Source organism: Micromys minutus (genome assembly GCF_963924665.1).
Source record: "Micromys minutus genome assembly, chromosome: 5".
Taxonomy (NCBI): domain Eukaryota; kingdom Metazoa; phylum Chordata; class Mammalia; order Rodentia; family Muridae; genus Micromys; species Micromys minutus.
In genome coordinates, this window is record NC_137974.1 from 76055649 (window position 1) to 76080630 (window position 24982).

Genomic DNA, 24982 nt, shown 5'->3' on the forward strand with positions numbered 1-24982 from the left:
AAGATTAGGCACAGTGACTCACATCAGTGATTCCCACATTTAGGAGGCTGACGCAGAACGACCACTGCAGAGTCTGGGCTATAGTGTGGACCCTGTCTCAAAAAGGAAAAGGGTTTGGAATACATGAACTAGTAAGGAGCTTGCCTGCTCACCTGCTTACCTGCCACGAACAAAGACCATGTTTGAACCTCAGCACAGCCTAAACCAAACATGGCTGCTCATGTCTGTTACCCTAGCACTCAAGAGGTGGAGGTAGGAGAATTAAAAAATTCTAAATCATCCTCAGCTAGACAGTGTTCAAAGTCAGCATGGGCTACATGACATCCTATATCGAGAAAAGTAAAAAACAAAACAAATAAAAAGGGCAGTTAGTAAAAAGTGGTTGGGGTTCCCAGAATTACCACTAGCACTGGTTTACAGTTCCTACAGATGTCAATCACAACAGTCTTACAAATGTTCATTTTCTCCAAGTCTATCTGTAAACTCCCTAAGTCAGCACTAAGAGCTATTAGCCACATGTAGCTGCTCTGAGGAAGGTGCTGACTGAGGGGCTGTGCAGTTGGAGCCATGATGGACAACTACTGTTTGTCTGCAGTGCTTTCCACCCAATAGTCCTAAACTCTCTCATGATTTACACTGCCCTGGGCCAGAAAGGCGATGCTAAGATCTTTCTTTGAGCTTTGTTTTAGATGTCCACAGCAGACAGAGTATAAAACAATTTCTTGACTGTTTCCATAACCTCCACTGAAACACTACTTTGAGTCATAAGAACCAAAGTGCTTTCATGAATAACTTACCCTTTCTGCAGTTTAGCTTCCTCCACTTCTGCCCCCTAAGAGCTGCTCTTACCAACCCTGAAGCCGACACACTCAAGACCACCTCACCTGTGCCTGAGTCGGCTCTTCCACCTAAAGGAACGGCTGTTTCTCCAGCAGACCAACTACAATGACATCCCCAAAGCTCAGCTGAGGCAGCTGATAGAAAAGCTTTCTGACCTCTCTAGCTGGCCTTCTCCAAAAACATCACCACAGGCTTTCCTCTGAATCATGTAGTTTCTATACTGCACTGGCATTTGGCTTGCTCAAGAGAATGCCTGGTTCTCTTGGTTTCAGTCTTGAAACAGGGTCCCACATGAGACCATAACGTGCCTTCAGTATACCCATACCTCTCTCAGTCCTTGCCTGCACAGTGGGTACTGAAGGCTGTGTACTGGTGGGCTCCCCATGCCCAGTGGATGACCCCATACAGTAGAAAATGTTTTTAAAGAGCCATTAACTTGTAGAGAAGGCTCAGAATAGCAGGAGGGAATTGGGGTGAATAGGATCAAGCCGCATGGAATGCATGTAAAAAAAAATCCTAAAAAAAAGTATTCATCCATTTATACCCAATATCATCCCAGTCATAGAAAAGCTAAGAAAGTGGAACATCAAAATTTATAGTTATAAAATTAAATCTGCATCGGGCTTTAGTATTTCAGTTACTATTTTATACTTATTTTGAGACAAGGTCTTTCTATGTGTAGCTCTGGCTGTCCTGGAACTCACTGTGAAACCAGCCTGTGTCTGCCTCCCAGTGCTGGCATCTGAAGGTATGTGCCACTACACCCAGTTAGTACCTGAAGGCAGGGAAACTGAGGCTGAGGCAGTAGATAACTTGCTAACATGAGGTCAGTCTTTAATGTCTTAAAATAAAAATCAATCCTTTGCACCATCCCACCTGTGTTTCACTAAACAAACATGGCACAACAAAGCAGGCAGTGAGAACTGACCGGCACGACCAGCTATGCAAGCGGACTGTGAGTGCCTTGTAGAACAGAATGAGCACTGGAAGAGCAGCCTTGTCGAACACGGACACCTCAATGGAAGACGGAGGAAGACTGGCTCATCTGACAAGTACCAATTAACAAGAGCACGTGTACAGCCACTTTGTCTACAAAGACATGGCAGCACGTGACCTGAAGCCTTGGGGAGCCTACATCAATATGGAGGCACACCACTTGAACAAATCACTTAATGACTCTTTAAGTTTCATGTCCACATCTGCAGAGATGAAGATATGGGTAAAAAATGCTTAATACACACAGGATACATTCTCTCCCTGCCTTTCTTCCCAGACAGGAAGCTGACAAACTCAACGCAATCAAGATGATTTAACCATTCACAACACACAGCAATTTCAGGTCATTGAAGAAACATCAGCACAGCATACACACAATTCTGTGCTAAGAAACTGAATGACACTATTTACATATTAACTGTATTTTACTTAATAAGAAAATCTGCCACAACAAAAAAGTATTTTGCTACTGTTGATTTTCTATTTTTTTTTTTTTTTTTTTTTTTTTTTTTTTTGAGACAGCATTTCACTATGTAGCCTTGGTTGACCTGGAACAGGCCATTTGCACCGAGCTGGCCACTCAGTGAGATCTACCTGCATCTGCCTAAAGAATGCTGGGAATTAACTCCCACCGCACCTTGTTAGCAATCAACTTTTTTTCAAACAAGACTTAGAATCCCAGCACTTGAAGCAGGAGGACTGTACCAAGTCCTAAGCCAGTCTGGGTGATTCAATGAGATCAAATATGAACACACCCACCCACTCCACACACATAGCAACAAGAATCCAACTTGTGTCTTAAGACTTGGGCTCAAGCTGGGAAGATGGCTCAGTGGTTAAGAGCACTGACTGACTGCTCTTTCAAAGGTCTTGAGTTCAAATCCCAGCAACTACATGGTGGCTCACAACCATCTTGTAATAGGATCTGATGTCCTCTTCTGGTGTGTCTGAAGACAGCTCATTTCTCTCCGCCAGCCTCAGGTCAATGAGAGAGATGGAGAGGGTCCACAAGCATGGCAGTTACTTAATACACAAACTGCATTTTAAACTCCAACGAGTGTGAATCAGCTATCACAAACAAAAGTGGGAGTTCTAAATGTCCCTTCAAAGGGAATGGGAATGCTGTGATAGTCACTCTTACAGATAATAAATGATAATAAAAGAAAACAGAAAGCAGGGGATAAAGTTCATGAGGAAAGGAGCCTAAGAGAGCCTCTAACAGCAACACTTGAGACATAGTTTTGTTGTTTTTTTTGTTTTTTTTTTTTTAAATCATCAATATAAACTTTTATTATACCAAAGAGAGGAGTCAAGGATATCAGGCACACTCTAATACTGGAAAACAAAGCCAGAGGTCTTCAAGGTTCTAAGAGAAACCAGAGAACTCTGACCTCAAAACACCCAATATACTGTCTGCAATAACTCCTTCAAACAAACAAACAAAGAAAACCTAGTAAAGCCCTTAAATCTCAAAGATAGGTTAAGTTTAAGAAGTAAAGTATCAGAGCTGTAGTATAAATTAACTGTGTGACACACAGAATGCATCTGTGAAGACCACACAATGGCTCACTCCTGCAGCCCCAGGACTTGGGAAGGCAAGGTGAACTCAGCCACCCTAGATAAGACCAGCAGTGACAACAACAAAAATAAATAAATAAAAATACATTTGGACTAAGAAAACACTATTAAATGAGATACCAAAAATAATTAAAGTTCGATAGTCAGGGGTCACTTCTGTGACTGGACTGGCTATATGATTTTTTTCTTTCCTTTTGAGACAAGGTCTCAAATGAATTTGATACATAGCTAAGGATGACCTTGAGCTGATCCTGCTGTGCCTCCATCCTAAGTGTTGGGTTTATAGACATACATCACCATTACTGTTTGTGCAGTCTGAGGCCAGGCTTCTGCATCAGAACTATCCCCACTGAGCTATATTCCTAGCCCCTGTACATTTTAAAAGATTTTAGGGAAAACTAAAAACATTCTTATGACAAATGTTTATGACTATTAAACATACAAATTAAATTACATTTAAATATACAAATTCATATCAAAGGCTTGGCTAGGAGGACATAGTGGATCACACTTGAAATCCCAGCGTTTAGGAATGTGAAATAGGATTGGTGGGGTGGTTGGGGAAGAAAAGAGGGAGGGAGGGAGGGAGGGGCAATGAGGGGAGGCTTAAACAAGCAAGCAAGGAATAAGTGGGGCAATGGCTCAATAGATAAAGTGCTTGCCACATAAGTATGAGGACCCAAGTACTGCAGCACCCATGCAAAGCACAGGGCACAGGGCAGGTCTGCATCTGTATTCTGGGATGAAGTGGGGTGGGGTAGGAAACTCCGGGACCTCCCTGGCTAACCAGTCTAGCCAGCCCTGTGAACTCACTGTTCAGTAAAAGACCCTGTCTTAAACAAAGAAACCAAAAATGCGCCAAGTATATATAAAGAAGATACCTGACATTAACCTCTGGTCTCAACATGCTATGTACACACTATACGAAGACATATATCCCCCCACCACCACCACACACACAGAACGTTTCTGTTAAGTATATAATGGTAGAATTAAAAATACGAGCATCAAGAGATTAAGGGGAAAAAAAATATCAGACTTCCTTTTGGAAAGAGGTTCTGGGGAAAGAGATCAAAATCACAAACCCTCACCAAGAGGACAGGAATACAAGCCCAGCATGGTGCCACACCTCTGAAGTCCCTGCACTCAGGAGGAGACATGAAATTCATGTTTGGGGCAGCTTGAGCAGCTACCTAAAGATAAAGCCCTACAAGACACAAATGAATTGAGGCCACCTCTGTATCCTACAGGAAATGCACACAAACTCCAGTAGTAAGACTCAATGTTCGGAACGTTACAAAAGTGCACCGTGATAAAGTAAAATAGTGACATGGGAGCACAAAAATGGGACTCCAGCAATAAGAAAGAAGGGTTTAATAAAACGGCATTCTCAAAGATCATCCAGGGAAGGAAACGCCATACATTTTAATGGTTTATGAAACTCGTTAAATATGAGAAAAAAAGATGTGCATTTAATACAGTAATCAACATTTACTTATTGGTAACTTCCTCCTTTAAATTTTAAGTGAAAAGAACTAACTAGTGTGTGTGTCCACTAAAAACTATACAGAACCAATCTGACCAATTTGAATGACATGCATAAGATGTACCCACAGTGACAATCAGGTATCGGTCTAGCAACCAACATTAAATACATAAGGGTAAATTTCAAAAAACAGGAACTAGACAGTGCAAGACTGGGGCGAAATATGCCTCACATTAAAGAAAAGAAGTATTTTGTTATTGCAATCTTCTTCTTCTAAAGAGATCTAACACACAACTTTAAGCCCTCAGCAGAATCCCAATTAACTTCAAGAATGATGAATGCGCTGCTAACTTATGTTCACCCTAATCGGTATCCAGTTCTACAGCGAGAGGGAATTCTGGACTGTCTTTCCAATCTCCTTGCTTACAATACCTGAGAGGTCTACATCCTGGATGTATCAGGCCCTTAAGGACACTGTCAATCAGGTCACTTAGGTAAACGTAGGAAAGTAGCCTGAAAGAGTATTTGCTGCCCTCACAATGGCATTTTGAGGGCTAAGTAAATAAATGCAATTATACTGATAAAGATGCTGCCAGTTTAAAAAAGAAAAAAAAATTCTGATAAGGACACTGCCACAGACTACTATTTATAAATGTATAGTGTTACCAACTTCACTGTTTAATGTCCTTGCTTCTTCTGTCCCAGGAACACATCCACTCAGCAGATATAAGTAGCACTGCTATGGATGTAACAAGGTTATATACGAAGCAGGTGACTCAGTCAGAGAAATCTAGAACATGCGCACTCTTATGTTTAGAAAACAGAACCAATCCACTAAAACCTACAAAGAACCTCTGTGATGTTAAGAGGGAACTTTATTCTAAAACCTTCTGAAATTAGTAACAGTGCTATAAAGAAAACAAATTGGCATTCAGAAGGACATTTAAATAGTGCAATTGTACAGATAATAAAGATAATAAACTAAGTAAATCACTGTACAGAAGTCACATAAATACCACATCAAAGGTTAAGTCTTAAACAGAAGAGTAAAATTTAAAAAGGCACTTTATATAACAATAAATGGAAATAGTATTTCTATATATATATAATAACTACAAAAATCATATTGTCTTCAAATACATCTTATATCTAGTCAAGAAATGACATTCTGAATGAAAGGAAAAACCAAATCATTAAATCGACACTATTCAAGGTATCTAGAAAAGCAAGTGGTAGTCTCACTCAAAAGTCAACCTAACAGGAATTCTGATGCAGGCTCTGCACATGGCAAACACAATCTAAATATCCATCTGGTTAAATCTAAATGCTATCTTCTACTGGGGCTGTCTACTGGGGTGTCTCACTAGACCAAGTATCAACTTTTACTTTTACACCTTCATCATTCAAGTATGCCAGATTAAAGAGAGAGAAACTAACAGGTGCAGGATACTGGAATATTACTGAGTCAAGTAACTAGAGCTAAGCGTTCCTACACTACCACACTGTCCACAACAACTCAGCTGCCAAGCACTTCTATTCGGTGTCTGATCACTGTGGGGATTTCCCGACACTTTTCACTTTCAGAAAAACTCAATTCTTTGGAGTTGCTTGGGTTCATCAATTAGTGGTCAAGCAATGTTACTTTTATTTCACTAATGAACATAAACATCTAAGACAAGAGTAGTGTTGTCTTGAAGATACTTAAGAGCTAGCTGTACAATGTCAAAATTATTAAAGTGCTAAATTTTATGTGCTTTTTTTTTGTTGCTGTTTACTATAAAGCAGGGATTGGTACAAATAAATTAGTTGGGTGTGCCAGAACAATTTCAGAGAACACATCTCCAATCATTATTTATTTCGTTTTGTTTTTAAACCAGAGTATCTCATAAATCACATGTGATAATGTAGCATCCAAAATTCAGGGCAAGATTAAAAAGAACAAATGAGCCGAAAAGCAGCCCCAACTGGCTACAACGCTGCACAAAGCCAGGTGCAGACTTCCCCAGTGAGGTCTGGGTGGCTACCCCTCTCTGAGAAGCACTGCTCTGCTCCAGTTAGGAACTAAAGTCTACCCCTTTGTACAGCACTGATGACACGCTACAAAAGTCTGTTTTTCTGGAGTTTGTTTGAGAGACATTTTAGAGAACCCTGGTAGGAATCTAAGAAAGTCAAGGTAAAATTTTGTGGACAATACTGACAAATTAGGTAAATATTAACTCTAGATACAATTCAGTTAAATTTACTAAACAAAACAGGACTAATACAGACCCTAAATTATCTGACAAAGTAACATGTTCCAAGGTGGGAAACCCGTGCCTTTGATCTATGTGGCACAAATGAAAAGCAGCAGCCCGGCCTAGTGGCACATGCCTTTACTTCCTGCACTCAATAGGCATATCTCAATGGGTTCAAGGCCAGCCTGGTCTACTTAGCAAGTCCCAGGCCTGCTTGGTGTATACAGTAAGACCCTGTCTCAAAAACAAAAAAGAAGAAATGTAGGTTAAGTGGGCTGCTGAATATGAGTATGAAAGTAGGAAGTTTTCTAATGAATTACAAAGGGTGAGCATCACAGTCAACCACTATAAGAAACAGAAACCACATAAACCCTTAAGACAGTGCTATATTCCATTAATAGTATACCTAAAACATTTTGATCAAGCAGATTAAGAATTAAGAAAAAGCAGATGTTTGAACAAACAAGTCACAGAATTACATCTGTGAAAAAATTATTTTTTGGCTGCCAAGTTACATTAGGTTAAGTGTTCAGACCTCCTCAAAGTTGACATTTTCTCTACTTTGTCATGCTGTGAAGACAGGGACATAGGGGCTGGTATATCATACAGCCATTGCCTTGAGATTTGAGATGATACTGTGGGAAATTAATAACTGAGGTATCTGCTGCCAGCTCCAAAAAGGTAGAGTTATGATTGGGAGCAAAGTGTTAAGTCATTTCAGAGTGAGTCCAATTAGATCACATGACAAATTAACCACTTCACCAAGAACATGTCACTGAAGTCTTGATTCCAGCCTTTTAAGAACTCAATAAAAATTATCTAGATATCCAGAATCAGCTGTGTATCTTGAAAACAACCAGTCACACTTTGTATATCAAGGATTTCATAATAAAGTCTAGACTAATGGCATCTCTATTTCGAGAGATCAGATTGTCAGGCATGTTTGAAATTCTTGCTCTTAAAGAGTTCACATCTGCATGCCTGGATGGTAGAAATAATATCCTGTATTTCCAGGGCCACGATGATGCATTTGTCTATTGTGAGAATGTAATGCACTATCAAGCTCAAAAGAACCAACTGCTTAGAAGACAGGTTAAGAAGGCCATCTCATTGAAAGGCCCACATTAGACTTCTATGCCTGCATCTTGCATGGTTCATATGAGAGCTTGGTAAGTCAGTCTAGCAGAATTGATGACAACGAGAGCTACCTCACATGCAGCATCATGAGTAGTGATGGTGTGGTAGCCCATCAAAGTCAGGATGAAGACAGTTTATCTTTTCAACAGTGATGTTACAGGTATTTTTTTCCCATATTTTTTCCATATCAAATCCAAAAGTAGACCTGTGACATTTAGTCACCCCAGTTGTAAGTACACTGGATTTGGCAAAATCTTTAATGAATTCCAGCAGACACATAGCTTCAAGGCTAATTCTGAAGTCTCACAGAGCTTGGTAATAGTATGAACTATGGTGAGCTGATCATCTTAATACAGGAACTGTATGTAACAGATCTATCATTTTTTGATGACCCATCAAGCTGAGGCCTGAAGTTCCAGAAGCAATGACGACCTAAAATGAAGGTTTTACACTTCAGTCTTAGTAAACACTGATCTAGTAGCAAATTATTTCCAGATCCAAACTCTGCTAGTCCTCAGTTTACCAACAAGATTTTCCTGAGGCATGAATCTATGTATTTTCTTTTAATTCCAGAAGATTCCTGAGTACCCTTCTCTGGACTTAGTTTGGACCAAAAATACTGTGTAAACCTTTATCCAACACTCCTTAGAGCAAAGTCTCCTTTTGGCCAATAAAGCTTAAGTCTTTTTATATATACTTCATTTTAAAAGTCTAGAACTCAAACATCAGCTGTGATTATTCCAGACATGCACTCATTTTTTGAGATGACCTTCAACCTGGGGAAGAACAGGTAAAATAGGATCTTGGAAGGCTAATCTGCTAAACATCCAGAGTCAGAGTATTAGTTCTTATACCCATGTCGTTCTGGGGAGTCTCCCTTTTTTCTATATCTATAGGGGTGATTCCGGGGTTTGTACCAATCCCCTTTAGAGTACCCTCTGTTGTGATAATGTGCTTTCTGATCATGACTATAAAAGTACCGATGCTGAGTATAGTATTTATTGTGATCCTTATATTCATTTTCTTTAATACTATTGTCTTCTGCAACAATAGCATTCACATCTTGTCCAAAAAGAGATGTACCATCAAAGGGCAAGTGTAAGATCTTCTCCTGGGTTTTCTTAGTGAGAGATGTTAGTCGGAGCCAGGCCTGTCTTCTATAGTCTACTGCCATGGCCATAACTCTGACTACAGAGTCCATTATGTCCCTGGTGGTACAAAGCTGCCAAAGTCCTGCATCCATGCCATCAGATATTATACACCGTGCTTTCCCTCGATCAAACTCCGGGTCGTGAACCAGATCTTCCATGTCTTCCCAGAGTTTACGTTGATACTGAGTCATGTAGGCCATGTAGCTAGCAGCCCGGGCTGCAATGGAAGCAGCATGGTAGAACCTGCAGCCCATGACCTCCATTTCTTTTGAGGTAGAGTCTAAAGGAGATGTTGTGTTTCCTCTCTTGCTATGTTCTAATACATCTATGATGGGTCCCTCAGCTGGTGGGTTTGGCTGGAAAGGAGAGGTGTCCTTGGCCACAGGATAAACCCTGTGTCCCATGAAGGAAGAAGGATGGCAATCGGCAGGGTCTTTAAAAACTTCAGTGGTAGCAATTCTCAAAAGTGGATGCAGTGGAGGAACCAAGCGTTTTTTAGAGGTCATCCAATCAGGCTTCCCCTCGCAGGTTTCCGCTTCAGACTGGAAAGTCACCCTCTTTATAACACCCCTTTGTTCCATTCTCTTCAAAAGACCTGTGAAACTAGACTGCATGGGGTCAGGTGGCTGCCCTTTGTCATCAGCTGATGGAGACTTGCAGTCACCTTCCTCTTCAACTGTGGATAAACTGTCCTCCTTAGAGGTGGAGATATCCCAAGGAACTGACGAGCTCTCATTTGACCTAGAATGATGAAATCTAAAACAACTCCTGGACTGCAGATCACGTATGACTCGGGACATCTCAGCCACTTGTGTCTGGAGATACAGAATGGCATCCTGTCCACTCTGTGAAGCTGAAGACATCGTGCCAGGTAAATCCTCTTTGACTTCAGAAAAAGCCAAAGATTCCTGGGGGACCAGAAGTGATGCTGAAGGCAGAGTCTGATTACTTTGTGATTTAAGTGTCTCTTTTTCAGAGACACTGACATCGGAATTATTCTGATCATTTTTCTGGTTCTCCAATGGGTTCTCAACAGAAGAAGGTTGAGAAACTATTCTTTGTGGACTGTTGGCACAACTCCCAGAGGAGGAGCTGCTGTCTCCAATGGGAAGAGGAACACTGCAGCTAGAGCACATTTCTGGGCGATGATTCTCAGAGGATGGCACCTTAGATTCAGGCATTCTCTGGGTTATCCACATGAACAAGAAAACCAAGGAAGAAAAAAAATATGCTTTTAATATGTTAACTTTTAAGTACAGAGATGCATGTCCAGTAAGTAGAATTCAAATTTTACATTATTACAGTAAGAATGGCAGAAACAATCTGCTATAGATCGGCAAAGGATAAGAGAAGTCAAAAAACACAGGATTCCTTACCCTCAACCCCATAAAACTATGTTAAACTCTGTCTATTAAAAAATCATGATTAAAAATAAAATCATTTGGGGGCTGGAAAGATGATTCTGTGTGTAAAGTGTTTGTCGCGCAAATATGAAGACCCCAGTTTAAATCCCCAGTACCCAAATAAAAGCTAGGCACACAACTGCACATCTGTAATTCTAGCAATGGGGAGGTGGACACAGACAAATCCTAAAACTCAGTGGGCAGACAAGCCTTGTCAATCAGTGAGCTATAGGTTCAACGCGAGCTCCTCAAAAATAAAGTAAGGTAAAGAACGACTGATGTCAGCTTGTGGCCCTCACACGCTCACATGTGCATCTGCACACACAGCTGCACACATCCACACAAACATACGCAACACACAAACAGACAGACCTCAGCTCTATCCTAGTCTGCTGCCTGTTCCCAGGCTATGTGAGATGCTACAGTGAGGCCACGGTAATAACAGCTGACAAAAGAAAAGACCTACTCAATACAGAAAGGGCAGCAAGTTAGAGGAAGTGATGGCAGAGAAGCCTTGAACAAAGTCCTACTGAAATGAAGAAAAAAAACTTTTAAATTTGGGCCATTTTAAATTTTGTTAAAAATTGTTAACCATCCATGAACAACCTGTCTGCTTTACCTTTTGTTGTGAATGGACTTACATATTTGTTACTTTATTTCATCCTCACAACAACCCTGTGAAGTGAGACTTACTCCCTTTTGAACTGCAAAACCAAAATGAAGCAGCAGGGCCCTGAGCTAAGACAGTGAGGGAAGTATTAACTGAGGCACTCTGACCACACAGCCACATCTCAAGTCCCACAGCATGTAACGAGAAGGTTCCCGGACACCATGAGCAGGAGCCAGGAGCTCTCTAATCAGGAAAAGTCCATCAGCAGAAATGTGGGCCAAGTCAGTAACAAATAGAAACCAACCCTGCCTCCAGGGGCTCATGGAATTCAACTCCCACAGTAAGGCACTGGTGTTTCAGTCCTACGGAGCAAGTCACACGCACCAGTTCTAAGAATGGAGAGAAAAAAAGCCAAAAGGGAAAAAGACAAGAGTCACTTCTCAGCTAAAATGTCCACACTTCTTTTCCTACAGGATCTTCACAGTCTTTTTCCTAAGATACATTTTCTGTGGCCACATAGATCAAAAAGTAAAAAAAAAAAAAATAAATAATAATAATAAAAAAGGATCTTTAGGTACTAGATGAGTTATAGGAAAGAGGGGAGGTGGGGTAAACAAAATCTTGCACTCTTTTTATATTCCCTTTTATCAGTTATTACTTTCCAGTGTTTATATTTTCCTGCAAAATTTAAATAAAAGCTGCTAGAGGCAAAAAAAGAAAAAACTCATTGAGCTACTTGTGCTGGCCCATCATAAAGAGAAATGAGCATCTTTAGTGCAGCTGTGCTCTTAAACACATCATTACTGCTTTCCTCAATCTTCAGGACAATACTTAACTGACACCACAAAAAAAGATGCTATCAAGTGTAATGTACTTACATCACTGTGAGAGGTACTAGGCTCTTCATCATCACTGCTGACCAGATCAATATATTCAAGCACGGGTCTTAATGGTCCTTCCTATAAAAGAGATTGAGGAAATTCATATCAAAACAAAAACAAAGAAAACAACAAACAAGTAAACCATTCAGAGTACATATAGTTTTTAAAAATCTGACTGAGTCAGGCATGGTGGTCATGCTGCAGTTAGTAGCTGAGGCAGGAGGGCTAAAAATTCAAGAGCAGCTGGGCTACAAATTCAAGAGCAGCTGGGCTACCTGACCTGCAAAGACAAAATCTTTAAGGAGGAAAAAAAGTTAGATCCAAACCCCTAGGGACACAAATACTATGATGTAGTGCATTTTAACAAGAATGTACCAACAGCTCATTAAGACATCCAAATTTGTGTGCCAGAGTATACAGACCAAAGCTTGGAGATCTTTGACCAATGACTTAGCTTTATCACCCAAAACTTAAGAGAATAAAACATCAAACCCTTATTCTCCAGTCTTCTTCCTATTCTTACATCAGGCTTAAAAGCTCAGATCTCATTCTACAGGCAAAGGAGAGCAATAAATAACATGATGACAAGAGTAACTTATTAATATAGGAATACCACAGAAGAGTGTGAAACCTAGGAGAGACACAGTAATGCACAACTCACACTGGTGGTGTAAGAGAGAAGTGTACCTGAGACAACCAAGGCACAATAGGAAAAATAATGAGTGACCTTATCCCCAAGGACCAAAACCAAACAAACAAAAAAAAAAAAAAAAAAAAAAAAAAAAAAAAAAAAAAAACAAAAACAAAAACAAAACAAAACAAAACAAAATCAAGGAGCCAAAAGAGGCTCATGTAACTAGAACTATACTATATAAAGCACTAGTGGTATACCAAGGTGCCTGGACATGCAGGCCCATAATATCTGGGCATGAGACCTGAGAGTTGCCCCCACCCCAGACTAAACAACTGAGATGATGGCACACCGAAGGAATGTCATCGTGCTGCAGGCGGGCAAAAGCACTGTGCACAAGGACTAGACAGACAGTTACTTACCAAGTACAATCTGTAATGACGTTTGAAACAGAAATACTAAATACAACAGTGAGCACATAAACCATACAGTAAGAAAGCAGAGAGCAAAGTAAATCCAAAGCCTAAGGCATGACTAAAATCTGCCTTTGTCAGCACTGGGGGGTTAGCAAAGACGTTCAAGGCTTGGCTGGGGTACAAAATAAGACCTTGTCTCTGACTTTTAAAATCCAGTATTCTGGAAACAGAAGTAGGGTGGGGACAAGAGGAGAAAACAACACTGATGTTAAGGTTTCTAGAATGAGGAAAGATGGTCGTTAGAGACAGAAGACCATCTTGCTCTCGATTCTCTCCTTCCAGATAGCCCATTTCTCTCTTAGTAATGTAAACCAGAAACTATCATCCTTCTGGATACTGAGTCAGACATCAAGATAAAACCAATGAGCAAAACTCTGAGACCACAAAATATAATAAAGAACTGGGATGTTTGCCCAAGCTGTTAAGATGAAAGTTCAAGAGGAAAAAGAAAAAAGAAAATAGCAAAAATCAGGTGGCTCTGAGCATCTTCTTTAAAACTAAAGCCTACCCTTGGTTCTGAAACTGTCCCATCACACAGTCAAAAAGAAAGTAGAAAAGATGAAAATGTAACTGCTTTACCCATTGGTGTAATCACCATAATCTGGATTCCTCAAGCAACATTACTGAGAAACTTGTTAAAATGTATTATATTTCACTTTGTTGGTTTCTTTGTTTCTAACATATAGTCTATGTAGCCTGGGCTGGCCTGGCCTGGAAGTTCTTTATGCAGCTCATTCAGGCCTCAAATTCACAGTGGCCCTCTGCCTACCAAGAACTGAGAGCACAGGCATTGCAGCTGTGTGGCCATCCAGCCTGGCCTTTAGGAACTTACACGGAAAGAGTAAATCAGGAAAGTCCCCAGTTAATCAGAAGTACAGAGGTAGGGCCAGAATTTCCATAAAGTGAGTAATGAAAATGGAAGTTGGTCTTAGCATATACCTATAATGCCTGGAAAGGCAGGATAGTTCTACAATATTTAGGTAACTACAGGCCAGCTGGATACTCCAGAACTATTTCAAGAGAGAAAAAGAAACAAACAAACAAACAAAAAAAAAAAATGTGCAGGCCTTTAATACAGGACAACAAGTTCAAGTTCAAGGCCAGGACTAAAGAGCAGCCTGCAGAGCACTAGTGTGCAGCCTGGTGGTAGAGTGTTTAGCAGGCACAAGACTGGGCTCCAAGCCCCAGCACGGAAATAAAGGGGGAAATAAAGACATTAAGTGTGGCAGTTTACATCTATAATCCCAGTATTTAGGAGGCAGAGGCAAGAGTTTTACCAAGAGTGGCTCAAACATAAAGAATTACCAATTTTTAAAATGTAATTAAATATCTATAGGATGGCCATGAATACAGATGAAGCAAGACTACCAGGACTTTACTACTGAATCATTTCATTGACATGCAGCTGCTGCTGAATTATAAAAAATAATCTTGCATGATTTATAGTAATTAAGACAAAGGTAACTAGGACAGAAGAAAACAAAATAAAGGAGAAATATTTTACTGACTTACAAGAAACAGAATGATACAAGAAAAACATAGTATGAATTTTGATTTTTACTGACAGGACTGAGGAGCCTCACCCCTCCTCTGAGCAGCAGTACTCCATGGCCTGGTCAAGGAAGCAGAATACCAGCATTTTCACCCTCTCTGCTTCCTGCCTGTGGACACAGACGGAATGGGACATCTCCATTCTGCCATCATGTTTTCCTCGCTATTGTGAACTGTGAGCTAAAATAAAACCTTCATTCTGGAAGCTGCTTCTTGCCAAATATTTGGCCACAGCAAAGAGAAAGTAATTGATACAGAGGACATTAGAATATCAAAGTCCTTATAAGCATGCCAAAGAAAGATACTTACACACAGAATGCAGTCTCTGCAAGTTTTCACAGCAGCTACACAATGCTTAGCAGTAATCCTCCTGCCTCCGCCTCCTAAGGGCTGATTACAGGTATGTACCACAACATCCTGGCTTGTTTTGTGTCTTGAGATAGAATCTTACTCCCCACCATGCCCAGGCCAACCAGGCTTCTCTGTGTATTGTTTATGGCAATAATCACCCTCACTTGCCACAAGTGCTTGGATTTCTGGCCCTCACGAAGACCAACTTCCTTTTATCTTTACTTAAAACCCTGTTTGCCAGACTGAATTTGAGGAATCACAACATTTAGTTCCCCACTTGTTCTACACCTAATCGGTAACATTTATTGAGTCCCATACCAGGCTTTGTGCTAAGTTTTCCAATTATATTATCCAACTTCCTTAACTAGTTTACAGAGATTCTCCATTACCGAAATCGTACTAATTTTCAGATAATAAACCGAATGACACACACATCACTGGCTGTGTAGTCACTGTATTTCATAGGTACTTCAAAGTATTAATCATTTTTTAAAAAACTGTTGCTTATAACCAAATTTTTCAAGTTAATGCGGTCCTTCAATCAGTAAAAACCAAAAATCATAACAAAAATATACTATTGCCCTATTTATGACTATTTCACACTGTTGCCCAGTCAAGTAGGTAGGTGACTAATTCTCTAAGAAGTAATGTTCATCACACAAACATGAAGAAAAGATTATCTCCGACCTATAATATTTTTACTACTCTATTTATGACTACCAACATCTGCATTAAGTACAAATGCACGTGGTCCTTCCCTTATACCAATTAGTAAATCAGTCTTCTTTCCTCTTGTACCAATAACAAACGATTCAGCTCAAAATGCCATTACAATTTAGCAGCCAGAGGCTCATGCAGAACACATTTAGAAACACAAGGGAGTTTTCTAAGTTTTAAAGTATATGCTTTCAATGTGAAAAACCATTTACATTCCTGTAATTAAAATGCCAATTCTAAAATGAAAACCACCAAACTCTTAATTTAGAAAAAGATGTAAATACATTAAAATACCACTCACAAGTGTTTTACTTCAAAGAAAAAAAGCCAGGGCAGCATCTTACTTTGCACAGTCCTGCTGAGTTCAAAACTTTCAATGGTTTCTAACCGTCTGCTCTTCAGTTCAAATATACCACATCCAAGATGTGTCACATGGCCCATCTTTCTCCAAAATCACACATACTGCTCTTCTTTCATCTCACACCTTTCCTTTCTCTTTCTGTGCAAAATGCCATTCTAAACACTCAAATATCTAGGGATATAGAACTTGACTAGTAAGTAGAGTGTCTTAAAGTCAAGCCCTGCACCCCCAAAACTCAATACAGCCACTATTATACTAGTAAATTACTGAACTAGAATGTCCTCAGCCTGTCTGGTTATGTGCATGTGTGAATACAGACACACGAGCTGCTGAAGGTACGCGAGTCAGAAGACAACTCGAAGCTCGCACAGCCACCTCTGCAGAGGCAGGTGCTCTCTTGTTTCTGCTGCTGCACAAGTTCCTCCACTCATTCCCTGTGAACCTGGACTGCAGAAGCTTGCCATCATGCCTCTTCTACTTACTATCTTGTAGCCTTGGCTGTCTGAGGAACAGATCAGGCTGACCTCGAACTTGGAGATCCGCCTGCCTTTGACTCCCATACACTGGGATGGTAGGTTCCCAAGATAGAATTCAGGTCAAGGGCTGTCACTCACTAAGCCACTTCCTTGGACCATTTATTTATTTATTATTTAAGTACTCTTTGCTTTTTATAAAAACAAATTCCTCCTGGATCCGTTTTCTTCTCTGATTCCTTGCTGCACCAAAGCACTGACACTTAAGGATAGGATGTATTTCAATCAAGTATATGGGTCTAACATCAAAAACACATGACTTCACACATAAGTTTCAATACTGCTCTGATAATGAATTACTTACAGGTAGTCTAAGAAACCTAGTTAAAAGATGTTTTTAGTCAACTGGAAAGATGGCTCAATGATTAAAGACATAAAGTTCTCCCAGGGGTCCCAAGGTCAGCTCCCAGCACCCATGTTAGTGACTCAATGCCAAGTGTAACTAACTCCAGCTCCAGGAATGCAAATATCCCTTTTTCTGGTCTCTATACCTATACACATGACAAAGTTACATGCACGTGCACACACACACAAATAAGTCAACTATACTATTTTTTAATGATGTGTTCTACATGCATCCTTCACTGCAGTGAGAAGTATTGATATTCAATGTGGGTACTCAGGTGAGAGGACAGGATCCCACCAGTTTGTTATACCTTTGTATCTAAAGCAGTTACTTAGTGCAAACATCTTTGGAAGTAAGAAAAACTGTAATGAAAAAAAAATGTTCCATTTCAAAAAATAAATTGAAAAAACATGAGACACAAGTTGAATAAAGGGGCACATTACTAAACAGAAAATGTAATTCAGAAGCAGAAACATAAAGTTGTTGTGAGTGCTGTTATCCCTTTCTTGATTTAGCCACTGTCCTAATTTGCTGTCCTGGTGCTGTGGTTGGAAACATCACCACCAAAATCAATGCGGGGAGGAAAGAGTTTAGTTCATCTTATACTTCCAGGTCATAGTCCAGCTGAGGGAGTCAGAGCAGGAAGGGAAGGAAGGCAGATTACAGAAGCGTGCTCTCTCTGGCTCACACACAGCAAGCTTTTTATCCTGATTAGAAACATATCACTCAGACCAGACTGGGCCTCCTACATCAATCAGAAGGCCCCAAGACACACCCATGGACAACTCCCCAATTGAGGATCCTTCTTCCTAAAAGACTCTAGTTTATGTTGACAATAAAAACTAATCAGCACAAGTACCAAAATGTACCACTGCCTTGAGAGGGCTAGAGAGATGGCTCAGCATGTAAGCACTTGCTGCTCTTCGAGAACCTGGACTGTGTGTCCAGAACCCACCTGGTAGTTCACATCCGGGTCCTAACAATCACACTGTGGCTCACAACCATTCATAACTCCCATTCCTGGGGGATCAAAGGCCCTCTTCTGATCTCCGAGGGCACCAGGCACATGTATAATGCTATACACACATGCAGGTAGACAGTCACACACATAAATACATCTTTGAAAATGTTTTAACTTATCGCCTTTGCAAACATCTAGGACCCTATGAACTCTGTACCACCCTGCGTATCCCAGTAAAAGTTAAAAGGATTGCCTTTTACATCTCTGTACCTGCATTACTCCTTTCAGCGCACACTATGTCTGTCTTCAGTCTACATTGCCAGACACAAAGTCTCTTGTCCAATAGTAGTTTACTCTTATACAACTCTGTCATACATGTAACAGTTTTGTTAAATTACAAACTAATAACCAGAACCAAGTAAACCGACAAGTTATATTATAATGCAGATGGAATTCTGGCAGAAACCAGGTTTTCATCTTTACTACACAGGAACTACCAGAGGGACAAAATTGTGTTACAAAGAGTTCGCGCTTCTATCTCAGGATAACTTGCTTGTTTTGGTATTTATTTGGTAAGATTTCACTACACGGAACACATCAGGTCTAGAACGTCTTAAGTAAAGCTCAGACTGCCTCCCAATTGAGGACTCTTCTAATCTGACCTCCCCACCACTAGGATTCTAAATGTACCTTAGAATAAAAGTAAGCTATTACTAATTATCTTTAAGTGATAGCTTATACACACATAGGCAAAGTACTACCTATTATACATTCTTGGTTCTTGATGCAAAGATAGACCTACCTTTATAGTTAAAATACATTTAAATATTACTTTTAAAACTCGGATCAACAGACACCTGAATTAACTAGTTACAAATGATAATAGTATTTTATTTCACAAGATATACAACCAAAAAATTTACTTTTTGAATCTTACTCTTTCCATATTCTCAAAGGCCACATTGTATAATGAAGAGTTAATTATTCCTGCCTTTTGCATAAAACTGTTTACAAATACACTTGATTCATGACTAATCTAAAATATTTGTCTTAAAGAGTCATAAAAACCCTTACCATACAAGTTTGGTAATACTAATTGCCAACATTCTCCTTCTCCAAAATACTCTATTAGGAAGAAAGGGACAAGACAATGTATCCCCAAACCTAACTCCAGATCCTCAAAATTCAAAATGAAAAAATAAAAGGAGTCCAATAGGGAAACTGCCAAGAAATGATTTTTACAAAGGACATCCCCCCCTCAACCCCACTAACACACCATACCCGACGGACCAGCACAATGGCTCGAGGTTGGCAAGGGTGGTCTTTAGTAAGTACTTGTTTACAGCTGGCCACCACATCAGCAAATACATATGGGCTGACCAATAAGAACCACAGAGCTTTAATGCCAAGCTCAGCTAACTACAGCATTTCAGGAGAGCTGTATATTGCAGGGATGCTCTCTGGCTACCTAGTACTTTAAGAACTGATGTACAAACAGCCACAATAGGTGAAAACCACCCAAAGCTGATTCTCTTATCTCTCACCATCACTTATGGACCAGCTGGGAGATCCCTACGCCCTGAATTGTGTTTCAAAATAAAAATACTGAGGCTCCAGCCTGGATTTCTGGTTCAACTGATCTGGAATGGGCCCCGAGCTCCAGCTTACACTCAATGCCGGAGAACTATGTCCCCAAAGGAATAAACTTAGAAAAACACAGCAGTGCTCCAGGTGAAACAGGCCTCCTCATTGTGACCAACAATTGTACTGTGCTGTAACAAGATGACCTCAGAAGTTAGGCAAGTCCTAAGCTATTAGAAGATGCTCTTTACAGGCCTTCCTTCCTACTTCCTCGGCTTTAAGTAGCCCTGTGTGTCTTCATTTGTGTACAGATGTTAAGTGAAGCCCTGGGAAGGGCCATGAAGTGCAAAACAATTCATTATGCCACCCACTTTGAGGTGCCTACTGTTCAGGTACCCCTTCAGGCAAGCATCGAGGTATCCCTTCAGGTGAAAGTCCCCTGCACCAGTGTGGAACCAGTTATTCGACATTCATGACTATCTGCTGAGTGCTGACTGCCTGCCTGGTGGGGCTGAATCATACAATGGCTTACCACACTTTCACTCCAGCAAACGGCCGACTGTCAGTCTCTACTTACACTAACAAACTGAATGTCATCTTCGTTTTCATCCGTGGTAGACTCCGATGCCTCGGGCCCAGCTGGTGGGACAGACTCTATTATCTATAAACAAAAGCCAAAACACGCTTATCTATTCAGTCACAGGAAGAAATTCTTCCCAAAGGGACTGGTTAAGACAAAAGCCCCAGAGGGGAAGCAGCGGGATCAAGAGCAAATCCGGCTCAGGGAACTGCTCGGAGGAGGCCGGGTTTGCTAAGGCGTCTTGGAGCTGCAGAGAGACCTAGCCTCCCAAGTGAGCTGCCACAATTCCCCTCCTCGCCTCCTCTAGGTGAAGGGATGCAGGCTCTGAACCTCCGGGATCGAGGATACAGGCTACAAATACAAGGCCGGCCTGCCTCCAATCCCTTCCCACCCTCGGGGCTGCGGATGTTGCAGCTAGGGCGGCCAGGGGCTGGGGGCGGCCGGACCGCCATTGTTGAGAGCTCCACGCAGACGTACACCAGGCCCGCAGGCCCCGCACTCGCCTGAGGCCGCGGCCCGGCTGAGGCCCAAAGCTGAGAAGACGAACCAAACCCTTCGGGATCGGGGTCCGGCTCGGCGGAACCAAGGCCCGGGCGGCCACTACTCACCTCCGGCCCTGGGTCTCCCATTTCTCCCACGGCCTGTCAGCACCACGCTCCCGCCGCCGCTGCTGTTCACGACGCCGCCGCCACGACTTCCCTCTCGCCCAGCGCCGCGCGACCCGCCCTGCGTGAGCGCCCACGCAGCTGACGCCTCAGGCCGCGGGGACGCCAAGCTGCCAGACCCCAAGCGCGGCCTCACTGCTTTTAGCTTCCAGGGCCGCTTTGTACGCTCCCCGCCTTCCTCCCGCCCTGCTAGGGATTCTGGGAGCTGTAGTTTCCACCGGCCTCGAGGCTGCGGTCCGCGTGGCAGGAGAAAGCTGGCTAGGATTTGGAGTTCAGCGCTCACCTGCACCTCCGGAAGATGGCGGGAGGAAGTGGTGAGGGTCTCGATGAAGTTTGAGTACACGCCAAATCTCGATTTGCTGCCGCCTTTAACTTAGAGACACTGACAGGGAAAGAGCTCCACTGGCAACAAGCGAGACGGATGAAAACATGGAAGACTTTTTTCCCTCCCGATTACATCTTAGCAAAGGTGGCCGGAGCAAGAGCTTATATGGTGTTCCTGAGAGGTCATTCTTGCAGAAATCTCACAAAGTGGCCCCCTTATTGTCCACAAGTTACCAGACTGCTCATGGTTCCTGTAAACTAAAAGAAGCATAACTGATTAGGTCCTAGAGGGCTGTCGCTGGTCTCCCTTGCTCTTTTCAGGCTACGTTGAGTTGATAGGCTCATTACTTAGAGAGTGGGACACAGGTGTTGGCAAAAGGAAACCAGTGGAAAATAGACCCGTAATGTCAGTTAACCCTTTTAGACCTTTAGTGATCATACTTCTATGAAAGTAAGGCTCGGTGGTCTTTGTTTTGGGCCAGAAGGATGGATGGATATATTGATGGATGGATGGATGGATGATGGATGGATGGATGGATGATGGGAACATTTGAGCTATTCAAATCTCCCAGTGCTATCAAGTATTCAGAGAGAGGAGCAAGGAATAAAGCTGGACTCCAGGGTTCCTCAGAAAAGTAAAAACAGATAAAGCCTGAATATCTTTCATCACGAAATCCTAGAACAGTGGTATAATAATGCCATTTTTCAAGATCTTCTCAGGCCCATATAAAATAAAATAGAACTTCTAGAAACAGAAGTTGACTCGTTCATCAGTCAAAGCAACTATGGCACTTTAAATCTTCTCAAATAAAGACTTAGAAGAAAAAGACTTTTAAAAAGATATGTCATCAGGGGTTAGTAAGATCTTTTAGAAAAAGAATTTAAGAAAGAAAAGTCTGTGTGGTTCCTGGGGTTGTCTGTCTAGATACAAAAATACCATCTAATTGCCTGTGCCTTAGAAATTATTGTTTAGCAGTTTATCTCCTGCATTACTACAAAGTGCTTTCTAGCATCTATTGCTTTCTATTTAATACATTTGAGATTTATACAGACTGAGAACCAAAGATTCATCCTATGCATTATTCAAAAGCTACATCTATGTAAGTGGAATATTTCTAAACTTAAGTGTGTAGTTCAGACTGTGAGAAAGTCAGCCCAATGGTACGTTAAATTGGTTTCTAGTAGGAATTGGTGGGTAAGACACACAGAAAACATGAGGCATTTGCGACTAAGGCGGGAAAGTGCTCACACTGTTCCTTAGCTATAGTTGCAGTGACCGACCCTGAGGTTTTATCACAGGTGGGCTTAGAAAAGAAAACATTGCTTTTTCCGCCATCTTGGCTCTGTGGAGGCCTGCTGAGAACAGGACTTCTAACGAACAAAAGTATGTCTGGAAGGCTGTGGTGCAAGGCCACTTTTGCAGGCTACAAGTGAGGTCTCCAGAACCAAACGGAACACATGGCTCTTCTTAAAATTGAAGGCATTTATGCCTGAAATGAAACCAAGTTCTACTTAGGCAACAGATGTGTTCATGTGTAACAAAGCAATACAGTGACTCCTGGTGGCAAACCAAACAAAACCAGAGTGATCTGGGGAAAAGTAACTTGGGCCCATGGAAACAGTGGTATGGTTCATGCCAAATTCTGAAGCAACCTTCCTGCAAAGGCCATTGGACACAATTCGTGTGATGCTGTACCCATCCTGCATTTAAACTAATGGAAAGTAAATAAATAAAAGTAATATATATATATATATATATATATTTTTTTTTTTTTTTTTTTTTTTTTTTTTTAATGTCTAACTAGTGATTGAGGCTCGGTGTCTTGCATCTTACTTTTTATAAAAAAAAAAAAAAAAATAGGGTTTCATCCTGGACAGGAGAACAGTAATTTTTTAGCATTTGTCAGCGATTGGAGCAAGCCTCTTTTAAAAATGACCCTTTGGGGGTCATATATCAGATATCCCGTACATCAGATGTTTATATTAGGATTCATAACAGCAGGAAAATTATAGTTGGAAAGTAGCAACAAAGAAATTTTATGGTAGGGCGTCACCACAACATGAAGAACTGAATGAAAAGGTCGCAGCATTAGGAAGGTTGAGAGTCACTGACAGACTAACTCAGCTCCATTGAAGATGTTTCCTGACAGTTTGTGCCTGCTCACTTTTCAGAAAATAAGCACAAGAAACATTGCCTAAATAAAACCTTGCTAAACTTTCAAACAAACCGTGTCGGTAATAGAAAACCTACATAAATATTAACGCTGATTTTTTTTTTTCTAAAGCACACTGTGTTTAATGAGAACATGCTTCGAAGCTACCTAACAGAAAGTTAAATTGCAACATGGTTTACTTAGGGAAGGAAAATTAAAAACATTATGAACAAAACTTGAGAATCTTTTTTAAGACAGTAAGAAGGTCTTGGTCAGGTGGTTCTATAGTCAGTCTTGTCTGAGAGTGGAATATTAGCTCTGTTACTAGAGTCTCTACCCTTTTTACTCGAAAGAAAGAATTAAGTCAATATAGTTAGGCAGAAGTTAATTTACCAAAACAAAGCATACACTCCAGAGAAAAATTAAATGGGTCGTCCCAGAGGAAGGAAAACAACCTAATAAGTTCTAAGATACAGATTTTAAAGACATTTTCATGGATTTTATGAGATGGGTGATGTAGTCTTGGGAAAAAGAGAAGACCCTCACTCCACCCCCAAGTCACAGTGCACTTGTAAGACCCAAATCGAGTCTTATCTATTTGAGGCTCCCATGAATGAGACAAGAGATTGGGGATCGATGCAAAAGCAAGAGGTTTATTCGTCCAGTGCACTAGGGTTGCCTACATCCAGAGGAGAGGCGACCCCAAAAGGCTGTTACAAGCAGTTTTTATACTCTTCAGGGGTACAGATTACATCAGCAGGGTTATAATTTAAATGCATTGGCTAAGCGTATTATCCTTTTAATCTATTGGCTAGCAAGCATGTGACAGGCCATGGGATCAGGCGACTATCAGTCAATATAATCTGCGGTTTTTCAAGAATGTTCCAGCTCCTCCCAAGAACTGTGGGTGGAGAATGGAACTTGACGTAGCCTTAACCTGAGGCGGTGGGTGTAAGGCTGGTGAAAGCCCCTAGGGTCCTTCACACTGAATTTCACCGATACATTATTTCTTCCCACAGTCCAGTAGAAAAGCCCACTGTCGCCTGGCAATAAAAACCATAATGTAAGTGATACTCAGATGAAGTCGGGGTCTTCTGAGAATGCAGGAACGTCCTTAGTCATTTGTGAGGGCAGCTGGGAAAGTGCTTTGGCCTTCTAGCCTCTGATACAGTGGGAACAACCTAAGGAGTGTCATTCTGCCTATCAGGAGACAGAGCTACTGTGACACCGGTACAGATTCCAGGCTAGCCGACATCTAACTCCTTGCCTTGCCAGCGTTCTTCTTTTCACACGGTATATCACCATCCTAATGGGAGGAATATGATCCTATAAGGGAAGAAGATACCCAGAAACGTTTTTCTTTAGTAACGTTTTCAGGTTGAAAAAGAAGGTGGGCTCTCCTTATGGGTTCAGCATCCTTGCCCTGTATGTTGGTG

General features: G+C 41.2%; 1 protein-coding gene across 2 annotated transcripts in view; it reads right to left on the reverse strand.

Annotated features, from left to right (window-relative positions):
• ZNF451 (zinc finger protein 451) overlaps window positions 1-21148 on the reverse strand; it is a gene marked incomplete at its 3' end in the record, with an annotated part of 47429 nt that extends 26281 nt beyond the window's left edge. The window contains exons 1-4 of one of the 2 annotated variants that reach the window (XM_080917174.1): window positions 21013-21148; window positions 20402-20485; window positions 12314-12394; window positions 9113-10606 (exon numbers count right to left, since the gene is read on the reverse strand). In XM_080917174.1, coding sequence (XP_080773300.1) covers window positions 9113-10606; window positions 12314-12394; window positions 20402-20485; window positions 21013-21033 — 1680 coding nt within the window. In that variant the 5' untranslated portion in view covers window positions 21034-21148. Of the gene's footprint in view, window positions 1-9112; window positions 10607-12313; window positions 12395-20401; window positions 20486-21012 lie in introns of those variants that run through there. The other variant, XM_080917173.1, reaches the window with a different exon arrangement.
• Window positions 21149-24982: the final 3834 nt, after the last annotated feature.